The sequence below is a fragment of the Diabrotica virgifera genome, chromosome 5, assembly GCF_917563875.1.
Source record: "Diabrotica virgifera virgifera chromosome 5, PGI_DIABVI_V3a".
Classification (NCBI taxonomy): Eukaryota; Metazoa; Arthropoda; class Insecta; order Coleoptera; family Chrysomelidae; genus Diabrotica; species Diabrotica virgifera.
In genome coordinates, this window is record NC_065447.1 from 47,182,670 (window position 1) to 47,194,940 (window position 12,271).

At 32.1% G+C, this 12,271-nt stretch overlaps 1 protein-coding gene across 1 annotated transcript in view; it reads left to right on the plus strand.

Annotated features, from left to right (window-relative positions):
* The window catches only part of LOC114331577 (integrin alpha-V), a 145,622-nt gene that overhangs the window by 102,438 nt on the left and 30,913 nt on the right, over nucleotides 1-12,271 (plus strand). The window contains exon 14 of the mRNA XM_050651436.1: nucleotides 10,306-10,507. Coding sequence (XP_050507393.1) covers nucleotides 10,306-10,507 — 202 coding nt within the window. The remainder of the gene's footprint in view (nucleotides 1-10,305; nucleotides 10,508-12,271) is intronic.

The following is a 12,271-nucleotide window of genomic DNA, read 5'->3' on the forward strand; positions in this document are numbered from 1 at the left end:
TTCTAATGTAACTCATTTCGATGATAGAAGTCAGTAAAATCGAATAGAAGTGGCCAAGTCGAATAGAAATAGTCTAAATCCGTATTCCATAACTACTTCGGAATCTCTACAGCATTTACCCTGTCGAGATGAGATTTCGATTATCAGAATTGTGGTTGACGCAAGCGCATTTTGTTTTGTTTTGACGTTTTTATTTTATATATACAAATAATTGATTCCTACTTATTTATAATTATTTATAGTATTTGTACCTTTTTTTAACTGCTTAATTTTTAGTCTGTGGTGTTATTTGTTTAGAGAATTATATATTTCATTTAGACATGTTGTACGAGTATGAATAATTGGACCTAACCTTATTTATTTGCTATTTGGCATCTGAATGTTTCCCATTCACAATGTTGCCATATTGTGTTCGCTTATTTCTTGTACAATTTCAATGAATGGTATAATGCACAAGAATAGCATACGATAGACTTCTTATGCGTTAGTTGATAAATATATTATACCAGTATACTTGTATATTTATTAGTCAACGCTCATAGTCTGAACAAATTATAGAAAAGATGCCATTTTGGAAAAGTTGTTTAGCAGTTATTTCAGCTGGAATTAGTCCAGAAAGCCACTGCGCATCCGCTAGGAAAAATGTTCTAATTCGGAGTTTTTGCACAATCTTACTCAAAAAGGACCCCTTTTAACAAATTTGCATGTTGCCAGGACCAAAAGTGGGTCAAAAATTTTTTAAACGTTTTTTTTTTCCTAAAATTATTTTTTTGCATGGAACACTTTTTTTTTAGGCTTTTTGGATCATTCCAAACAGAAAAGGTCTTTAGTGACTTTTCTCTAAAGTTGATAGTTTTTGACATATAAGCGATTAAAAATTGAAAAATTGCGAAATCGTCCATTTTTAACCCTCAAAAACTATGTGAAAAACTAAAAATTTGAATGTTGCCAAGCAACATTCAAATAGATATTCTTTAAACATCGATTGATGAAATCCCGAAGAGTTTTTTGCAATACATTATCAAAAACCCCTTTGTTTTCTAATTGCCAATCAAGCGTGCGCGACACTATTTTCCACCGTTGCATGTGTATGCACGTATGCAGTATGGTGCAAATGAAAGGAATAAATTCGTTATTTCGTAAACCGGCGACTTTAAGGAAAAATCCCTGATATGGTATACTAGTGACGTTATCCATCTGGGCGTGATGACGTAATCGATTATTTTTTTAAATGAGAATACGGGTCGTGTGCTGGCTCATTTGAAAGGTTCTTCAATTCTCTATTCAGTAATATAAACATGTACATAATTGTTTACACAGGGTGTCCAAAAAATTTTTATTAAATTAAATAATTTGGCAAATTGATAAAAAAATTAAATTATTGGACACCCTGTATAAATAATTATGTAAATGTTTATATTACTGAATAGAGAATTGAAGAACCATTCGAATGAGCTAACACACGACTCCTATTCTGATTTAAAAAAATCATCGATTACGTCATAACGCCCAGATGGATGACGTCACTAGTATATCATATATGTCACAATATCTTAACTTAAAAATAAAAATCGACCTGTTTCGGGATTTTTCCTTAATGTCGCCTGTTTACGAAATAACGAATTTATTCCTTTCATTTGCACCATACTGCATACACATGCAACGGTGGAAAATAGTTTTGCGCACGCTTGATTGGCAATTAAAAAACAAAGGGGTTTTTGATATTGTATTGCAAAAAACTATTCGGGATTTCATCAATCAATGTTTAAAGAATATCTACCTGCCTTGGCAACATTCAAATTTTCAGTTTTTCACATAGTTTTTGAGGGTTAAAAATGGCCGATTTCGCAATTTTTCAATTTTTAATCGCTTATATTTCAAAAACTATCAACTTTAGAGGAAAGTTACTAAAGACCTTTTCTGTTTGGAATGATCCAAAAAACCTAAAATTTTGTTCCATGCAAAAAAATAATTTTAGGAAAAATACAAAAAAAACGATTAAAAAATTTTTGACCAAATTTTAGTCCTGGCAACATGCAAATTTGTTAAAAGGGGTCCTTTTTGTGTAAGATTGTGCAAAAAATCCGAATTAGAATATTTTTCCTAGCGGATGCGCAGTGGCTTTCTGGACTAAATCGAATCTTAAAGATTGCATATTAATAGTAATATCGATTTTACATAATTTATTAATAATAATGAATGAATAACATCAATTTAAATATCTTTGATTTAAAAGCATTTATACTTCTTATCTTCACTTATCTTTTTATTTATCAGTTTATCTTCTTTTTTGTATCAATTTTAATTAACTTTAATTTAAAACCATTTATCCTCTTTTGAGCTTTTTGCATCCAGTATTTACACCAATATTTTCTTTACTTTTCAAAACTTGAGGATAGTACGAAAAAGTATAAAAACATTTAGGATATGGCAACGGTGTCATATTTCAAATTTAGATCCAGAACAAACAGGTCACAGAACACTAATTTCGCTGGTTCATGCGAGGTTGCCACCACCTCAGAAACCCGTGAAATAGAAGTCAGAGATTTCGATTTAAACTGATTACGATATTAGTTACGGAATACCAATCCAAACACAAAAATGACGCGATAGATATCAAACACTCCGATTTCGGGTAATTACGATTCGACTTGGTCATTTCTATTCGATTTGTTAAAAGTTACAGAATAGGGCTGATTGTCTTGATAAAACAATATTTTCTTCTTGCCCAAATTTGGCTGTTTTTGCTTGATGTATTCGCTAAAACGTTGCAATATGTTCGCATAATACTCGGATTTAACATTTATTCTTTTCTTTTCAAGATAGCTAAGGAACATTATCCTACGCGTATCCCAAAAAACCGACGTCATGACCTACTCGTTTGATTGATTTTGTGTTGGGGGTAATAGACTACAGGCCCATGTCCAAAAATGGATGGGTCATATGAACCACCAGGTGACGTATATAGGACGATATAAGAGCATAAAATACTAAGATTCAGCACTATGCCGTCACTTGTAAGCAGTCCAACTGAGTGCTGCTGAGAATTCAATAGTGCAGGTAGAGTGGGTACATTTTGGTCATATACAGGGTGTCCCGGAAAATAGTGCGTTCCTTTAAGGTATGGATAGAATACACAATTTAGAACAAAAAAGTCCTATACCATTTTTTTCTAAAGTTAACCGTTTCAAAAAAAAAGATTACATTGGTTTCCATATACCTGAATTTTAATCTTCAGAAAATTAAATAATCTGGCAACATGTTACGCACTGGTGAATAAGAACTCGTTTGTGTCTTACAGTATTTAAAATAATCCAACCTAATACCAGTGGCGGCGCCTGGTGTAAAATATTGGGGGTGCACACATAATGTTAACATATAAAAAGACCTTGAGACCATATTTCCGTAGGTAAAGGTTTTTGAGTGTCTTCAAATTGTAAAAATCAAAGGACCTTATTAAAAATTACAATAAATGATGTATTTTATTGACTTAAATTATAATTTAGTGTTTAAATGTTACAAGCAAGTTTTGTAACGAAAGTCAGTCGCCTGTTATTTTTTAGATACATTATTCACAAACAAATTCAGTAAAATTTTTAATTTCTTGAATCATTTTTTTTTTATTGAAAACATTGCGAGTGCAGTTAATCGATCCTGGCCCATAGCTATTCTAAGGAATGTTTTGATACGTTTCAATGCAGAGAGACATCGTTCTGTTTCTGCAGTTGTCACTGGCATCGTAATAAGTACATAATTGGAGAATTCCAATCTGGAATTCCAACTGGATAGTTAAAATCGTATCTTCTATTTTATTCATTATGCTTCCTCTTCTCCAAATATGTGCTTCACACCTACACAATTTGTAAGTTTTTACACAAATCTCCATTTTAAATAATCATTTATAATCCCAACGTTTGAACTTTGGTACATTCTTAATTAACAAATTTGGTTTCGGCATTTTTAATTTTTCTTCTAAATATAATGAAAAAATTTAATTGATTTTAAATATTCCACGCTAACATTTACGTCCACAAATCCTTCCATTCTTAATATAGTTCCGAAATTCGAACTTCATGAAAGCAAAATTTAAACATACGTGTGCTGTGCACGTTGAAACACCAAAGATCATGCCATAAGATCACATCCAACTTGTGATCCTGTGGCCATCTAAACTTGTGGGATATAGCGGGTAGCGGGGTGGGTGGTGAGTTGTATTTTGTGTATGAAAAGTCATCGGGGTAGGAACCACTGTGAGAGCGGTGAACGCGGGGTTCTGTCTAAGGCCTCGCATCCGTGAACTTTCTCCTTTGAAATAGAATAAAAATAATTAAATGTTACCTATTAGATACTTATAAACTCCTTGGATCTTTTATTTCGAATTTCAATTACTGTATAGTTAGATTAAAATGTTATTTATAGAGTGATAAATATTACATATATGAATGTTGGTGTGAAAATAATTTTGGGGGTTCACGTGCACATGTGCACTTATGGAGAAACCGCCACTGCCTAATACTTACTATTTTTGTTGACTATAATTTTTTTTAAAATGTAGTTGAAATATGGCATAATTTTAAACGAATTATACTTACATATTTTAAGATGAAAACACATATTTTAACTGAACCACCACTTTTGCGAACACATGAATTCATAGAGAAACATGCACTCGTACGACGAGAAATTCCAGCAAAACATTTTGAAAGAATTTTAGTAGGTATTAAGCCTCTCCATTTATTGATCTGCCATAAATAAACAACATAATATCATAATATTACTCATGAACACACGATTTAAAAACATTTTCGGCGTTGACACTAAACAGGATTGTTCCAAATTATCTGTTTACTAAACATGGGACTATTTACGTTTAGATTTTTGTACTTCACAGAGTTGCCAGATTTGAATTTTCATTGCAAAATGTTTTATAGTTTTTTGGTCAAACGGTTGAATTTAGAAAAAAATGTTATAAGAGTTTTTTGTTCTACATGGTGCCTTCTACCTATACCTTTAAGGAACGCACTATTTTCCGGGACACCCTGTATTTTTGTACGGCATTTTTACCATCGATAGATCCATGACAAAATAATAAGAAAGCGCCCAGTGCCGTACAAAAATGGTGAGCCACAAAGTTAGTAAACTTTTTTGATTTTCTGACAATTTCCAGGGTAAATTTGGTCATTTCATTCTGTACGGCATCAATTTCATACTGTTTCAATACAACTTCTAATCCATTATTCCGCAGCGCCGTACAACAATCATGCGACAAGGGGAAAAATTGAGGGTTGCAATCCCCTCTATTTCCGTGGTCCGGGGGGTGATTTGAAAAAGTACGGCTTCGGTTCCAAAACATTATCTAACACTCAAAATAACTATTAAAAATAATGCCTTTAAAAAATTATTGTTCATTTGAATGTATATTAATAATTATGTTAATTTCATGGTATATTTGTTTTGTAAAGCTAAAAAAATCATTTGACTCTGTACGGCAACTTTGTTTTTAACATGATATTGTAAAATACAATTGTTATATAGTATTGCCGTTCAAAAGAAACTGTTCTAAAAAAAATTATAGAGAAATACAAAAACAGAAATTTTTTGAATTATTGCAAAAGTTTAAATATTCATAGATTAATAAAATATAGCAATTTTCTACATTGATCCTTTGTTTGAAATAGTATTAAGATAAATAAGTTAGCAAAAAATGATGTAGTACATTTTAATGCAGACCATACCTTTAAGGCTGATGAAAATGACGCTACCATTTTAACCCGGCACCTGCCACGTGGGGTGCTACCAGCACCCCATAACACATTTTTATCAAATATTTGGTATTTCAAGTTTGGTAACCGAGCTGTGCGTCATAGTAGCTTTCTATAATATTATACAGCATATATGTGTTAGTGTTTTAAGTGGTTATTTAGTGTCATTCTGAACTTATAGCTCTAAAGTCGAGTTGGGGTGTCATCATCTGGCACTTTAAGTTTTAAATTCTTTTTTATTTTTGATAAACAGGTCAAATTTACATTTTTTATTGAAATAACTGATTTAAATTATTAATATAGACTCTATACTCACTAAATCTTAATTTTTTTAGACATTTTACTTGACTTCATTTATTATGGCTTGGTCCTTGCTAATTTGCTTATAACATCTTTTTCATTTTATTTTTTAACTTTTATAACATATAAGTGGCTAATAAGTTAATAAAACATGTTTTTTATATTCTTGTGTTAATAATGGTCGGTCTTGACGGTCCAGTTAGCTGGGGCTCAGTCGATCGACAAGTTTAGTGGATTTGCGATTTGCGGTCGCTGGTTCGAGCCTCAGCTAGGTCATGAAATTTATAAAAGGCCAACGCCGTAGTATAAAACTCAATAGAGTCTACGGCTTGGTCTGGAATAAACTGGCGTCTGATCGACCTATGGAGGAGCGGTACGGGAAGGGATAAGGGCTTCCGGCTTGGTGATACTCCTCCATAGATCCCTACCGAAGGGCGTTGACGCCTAAGAACGGTGTATACATACAAGTGGCTAATAAGTTAATAAAACATGTTTTTTATATTCTTGTGTTACTCAACGCATTATTTTGTTTTTTAAACAGGTAGATCACAGAAAATTTTTAAGGGGTGCTGTGAGCACCCCACGTGGCAATTGGCGCCTTGCAAAGCCACGTGGCAGGTGCCGGGTTAAAGGTGTAGTACTTTATGGTCATTAATTTGACACTGCACGGTATTAACATATACCGTATTAACATATTTTTGAAGAGAACAATTATTGATAATATGATAAAATCATTATGACGTCTAACTGAAGTGAAAGGGTGTGTAGGTATATAATATCCAATAATTTAAACTGTAAATCCCAGTATCATCAGTTTTGTATACTGTTTGGTTTAATATATACTTCAAACATTATTGATACATGTATATAATTGATTTGTTTCATTATAATGATGCAAATAAATAAAACAACCATTTAAAAAAAATACTACTAGAAAACGACTACTTAGCACACAGTACAGTATTATAGGACAGGGGTCACCAATTAGTTTCTCTGAGGGTCCGTTTTGAAAACCTATGACACTTCCGGGGTCCGGATTTATGCTACCTGTGTCTGAATGTTCTGATTCGGTTTATATGTGGATTCTTGTTAAAAAATATCCCCTATAAACAAATCAGAAGAGTGCCAGGCGAAATTTTTGGGCAGAAATTCGTTAATATTTTTTTTAACAAATTCAACACATCACCTTTTTTGTCTGCGAAAATATGTTTTTAACGTTTTTAAGGTCATCTTAAATAAAAAAAATCTGTCATTTTATTAAAACTTATGAGTTTTCAAGCATCGCAAATGCATATTTTCGGCATTTTTCAGATTTTAAATCGCTTATAACTCAAAAACTATCAACCTTTCAGAAATATGACAAGAGACCTTTATTGTTTATAATTACCCAAGAAACCTAAAAATACATTCTTGGAGGCAAAAAAGTAATTTTGAATTTGCTTAAAAAATTGTTTCGCCTGGCACCCTTCTGATTTGTTTAAAGGGTACATTTTTGAACAGGAATCCGCAAAGAAATCGAGTCAGAAACATTTTTCATACCAAAGTGGCCTCACATATGGACTAATATGAAAAGGAAAACAAATTATATCTGATTGTTTTTTGGTTACTGTATATTTTTCTGTAAGTTTTCCTGGTACAATAAATAAAATATAAATTCATTGTGTATTGTTTTGATGTTATTATCACTATATTTTGAAAATAGCAGTATTGTAATTTTTTACTGAAAATATTTTAAAAATTAGGAATGTATATTTTGAATGCTAATGAAGTTTTTAGACATCTTCAATTTTGTAAAAAGGAAACTGAGGAAGTTAAAATAAATAATCATAGTGCAAAATGCTAATTAACATATTATCTTTTCTACATTAATTTCAATGCAAGGTGTTTGTTGCAAACATATTAAATTTGAAAATTATTTTAATTAACTGCACATCTGAAAAGTACTCCTACGTAACATATAGTAGAGAGGAAATGAATATAAAAAAATGCACATGACAATTTTATATTACAGCTTACCTAATTTCAAAATTGATGATTAGTAAGTATAACAATAAGGGGGAAAACTCTTTACAAAATCAAATTATCAGATAGAAAAATGAAATTTTTTTATGTACAACCTGTCTGAAGTTTGGAGTGAGTTTAGTGCAACTGAGTCTCATTAGGGAGTTGAGATATTTATCTGTTAAGTGAGATCTCTACCGATTTTTAATAAAGTTCATTCTTGATAAAGCGGCTTCGCACACATAAGTTGAGCCAAACATAGTACACAATTTCATGGCCAAACATTTTCAAAATTGCCAAACACTAGGTATATTCTGAATTTATTGACGGTCCGCACAAAATTAGCTCACGGTCCGGATGCGGACCGCGGTCCGCTAATTGGTGACCCCTGTTATAGAAGATATGCCTACAAATGCTAAACGTCGTAAGAGAACGTTGCTCCTTAAGCGATAAATATGTAAATTATATTTTTTTAATACAGTAAGGTCTCTTTTTACGCGGATTATTTTTATGCGGTTTTGAAGTTATGCGGTTGGTATTTCATTCAAAAATATCTATTATTAACAATTAGTATAATTAATATTAACTATTCCCATCCAGTAGCCTAAGAGTTTGCAATTCGGGTATTCCACTTGTTACATGATGTACCATGCATCTATTATATCAATCTGAATTTCGCATTGAAAGGTATATTGTTTTGAAATTAAATTTAAATGTTGCTGATTTTAAGTTGCAGTATAATAAACAGCACATTTTGATTTCTGGATTAAAACATTTAATTAAGTGTCGTAAAGTTTTATGTTCCATTAGAAGAGGTTTTTGCAATCTCAATATCGTTAGTCTGCGTTTTTAATTTCTTCTTTAAGATTTTATTTGGCCCAATGAAGACAAAAAAACATCAAAGACACAATTTTTGGTGGACAAACGTCCACCATTTTATGTGATTTTAGGAAATCACGGACCGTATCCCTACTTTTTCGATGCAAGTAAAGTCTTTTTTTATGCGATTTTTTTATATGCAGTTTTCTGAAGAACGTATCCACCACATAAAACGAGACCTTACTTACGAGAACTGAAATTTTTATTACTTTTTTATCAATATGAAATTTCAGATTTGTACGGCACTAAATTTTTATAAATTATTGCATTAAGTACAAATGAACTAAATACCGTATTAAAAAAATATCGTCATAAATTTCACCTTACATTTCGTTATATGGATTTTTTTTTTACATTTCATTCTATGGATTTTTCCTTGAGCTTTTTTTTTTCTACAAACTTTTGGACCAACGAAAATGTACGGCATGTAAAATATTGTTACCTATGCATAAAATGCTTTCAAAATAAATTAATTTTATGTAATTTTAATTATATGTGGTCCCCGGACCACGGAAAGAGAGAGGATTGCAACCCTCAATTTTTCCCCTTGTCGCATGATTCTTGTACGGCATTGCGGAATAATGGATTAGAAGTTGTATTGAAACAGTATTAAACTCATGCCGTAGAGAATGAAATAACCAAATTTACTCTGGAAATTTTCAGAAAGTCAAAAAATTTACCAACTTTGTGGCTCACCAATTTTTTACGGCACTGCGCGCTTTCTTATTATTTTTCATGGATCTATCGATGGTAAAAATGCCGTACAAAAATATATGACCAAAATGTACCCACTCTACCTGCACTTTTGAACTCTCACTAGCACTCAGTTGGACTGCTTACAAGTGACGGCATAGTGCTGAATCTTAATATTTTATGCTCTTATATCGTCCTATATACGTCACCTGGTGGTTCATACGACCCATCCATTTTTGGACATGGGCCAAAACCCATGGTCCCATGGTCTATAAAGTGATGCACCCATGTTTCATCTACGATGTTATAAAACGATGCAAAAATTCTGATTCAACTCTTGCTAAGTAAATCCCCTCTATCAACGAATATTAATGCCAAAATGATAAGCATCATAATATGATCCATGCTATATTGTCGGGTAGAGGAAAAAATTTAGCGGGGTAGAGAACAACCGATTACAGTTTTAAACACAGCAAGCCTGATTAGGTACCTATAAAACAGTTCAAAAGTCAAACTGAGTAGTTTTTTTTAGAATTTTTCCCTAGTGTTATTATAAAATGTTTGTTTCTATTATTTATGCCTCCAATAATACACAGCTCTAAAATCTGTGGCTGTCAGCTTTTAATATATTTTATATTTGATGATTAAATAACAACCTGCTACTTTGTAGAAAGGACATTATTTTGGGTTCAACTAAATCAGTTAGTGTTAACGTAAATGCCGAAAATGTTGGCGAACCCGGATATCAGTGCAAGCTTTATATGGAAGTACCCAAAGAACTTGAGCTTAGCCAACAAAGAAAATGTACGTTAGAAAATTCAACATATATTTGTCCATTCGTTTCGAGACTAAATGTTTCAGCGGAAAAACAGGTAAATACTTTACTCATAATTAGGACAAAATTAGTCATCTTATTTTGCTTTTATGAGGTTTTAGGTCTGCTGTGCAATCTTAATGCTGTCTCGCCATCTTTTATAGAGTCTTCTTGAGAGCCTATTGGTTCTCTTCATGCTTCCATTTTTATCTTCTCTTATTTAGCCATCGTACTCTCTCTCTCTCTCTCTCTCTCTCTCTCTCTCTCTCTCTCTCTCTCTCTCTCTCTCTCTCTCTCTCTCTCTCTCTCTCTCTCTCTCTCTCTCTCTCCCCTCAGTGCTGGCCCCCAGAGGGAGTGTAGTGGTCATTGTGATGTCATGAATGTATTGTCTGTCTCCAAAGATCTCTAGTCATTGGTTTTAACTTACTCATACATCTGTTGCATATTCCTGTGATTTGGCTGATCCATCGATAAGACTTATCGAGTTCCAACTTGTTCGTGATTTTCGTTGATTGAGTTATTTGTCCCGTAGTCGGTCCACGTAATTCGTGGAGCGACATTCCTCTCCAAGACAACATTTCTAGTAGGGATGGCGGTTTTTGAGAAAACACCGGTTTTCGGTTATACCGGTTTTTTCTGCTTACGGTTTAACCTGGCGGTTATAACCGGCCAAAAAAACCGGTTTTTGGTTTTTTAATCCAACAGGTTACAATGTTACATTTACAATGCACTTTAGTTTGCGATAATCCACTCGACTCGATACTCGATATCAATATGATCAAAATTGAAGAGTACAGGGGAAAAACAAGGAATGTCACTTTTTCATGAATTTTGGCTTTTCTCGCCATGTGGTAGCAAAAACTGAGTACTATCGACTGGACTATCGATTCAGAACAATAACCAGAAAGATCAGTCAATATAAATTTTTTAAGAATTTGTATCCAGGCGAAGGACCAGGATTGTCCGCACGTCACTGGACAAAAATAAGGAATGTTAGCTGTTTTTTGGTGCATTATTAAATTAATAACGTAATATATAGATTAATATTATATTAAGATTATAGACCAATAATTGCTAGAATTCTGCTAAGAATCTCCTAAGTAGTTTTTAGATAACATAAGAATTGAACCTTTATTGGTGTTTATCTCAATATGTAAAACATGTGACATTCCTTGTTTTTCCCCTGTACTCTTCAATTAGTACTATAGAAAGAACATCAATATCAATATAAATAAAACACAATTTTTAATAAAACCATCTTATTCTATTATATATTATATTTATTTATTATTTTATTATTATTATATATTTATTGATTATTATTAAATATAATATAGCGTAAGATTAATATATACATATTGCAATGATATACAATTTAACCCAACCATTTCAACCTATAAAAAATTTCCCAGACTTTTTCAAATGGGATTTAAAAAAAAATAATATCAACATAAATATTTTACTTAAAAATAAATTGGATAATGCAATTTATCTTCTATTTTTACTACCATCAAAAAAATTTATCATCTATTTTTTTTAACACGTTTGTATATTTGTATAATAGGTACATTTTAACTAATTTAATACTTCCTGTATGGGTGTATCGTTTTAAAAACGTAGGTAAATCCTTGGAGATTCGTTTTCGTAATCGGTAATTCGATATTCGTAGTCAGAACATTATTTTTGGTTATCAGAAAAGTCATTCACCCACTTTCAATGTCAAGAGTCAAGTGTGAAAAATAGATAATGTTTGCGTCTACTTCAAGCAGATCACTTCTTATGTAAATATTATGATTACAAATACCTTTTCAACGAAATAATA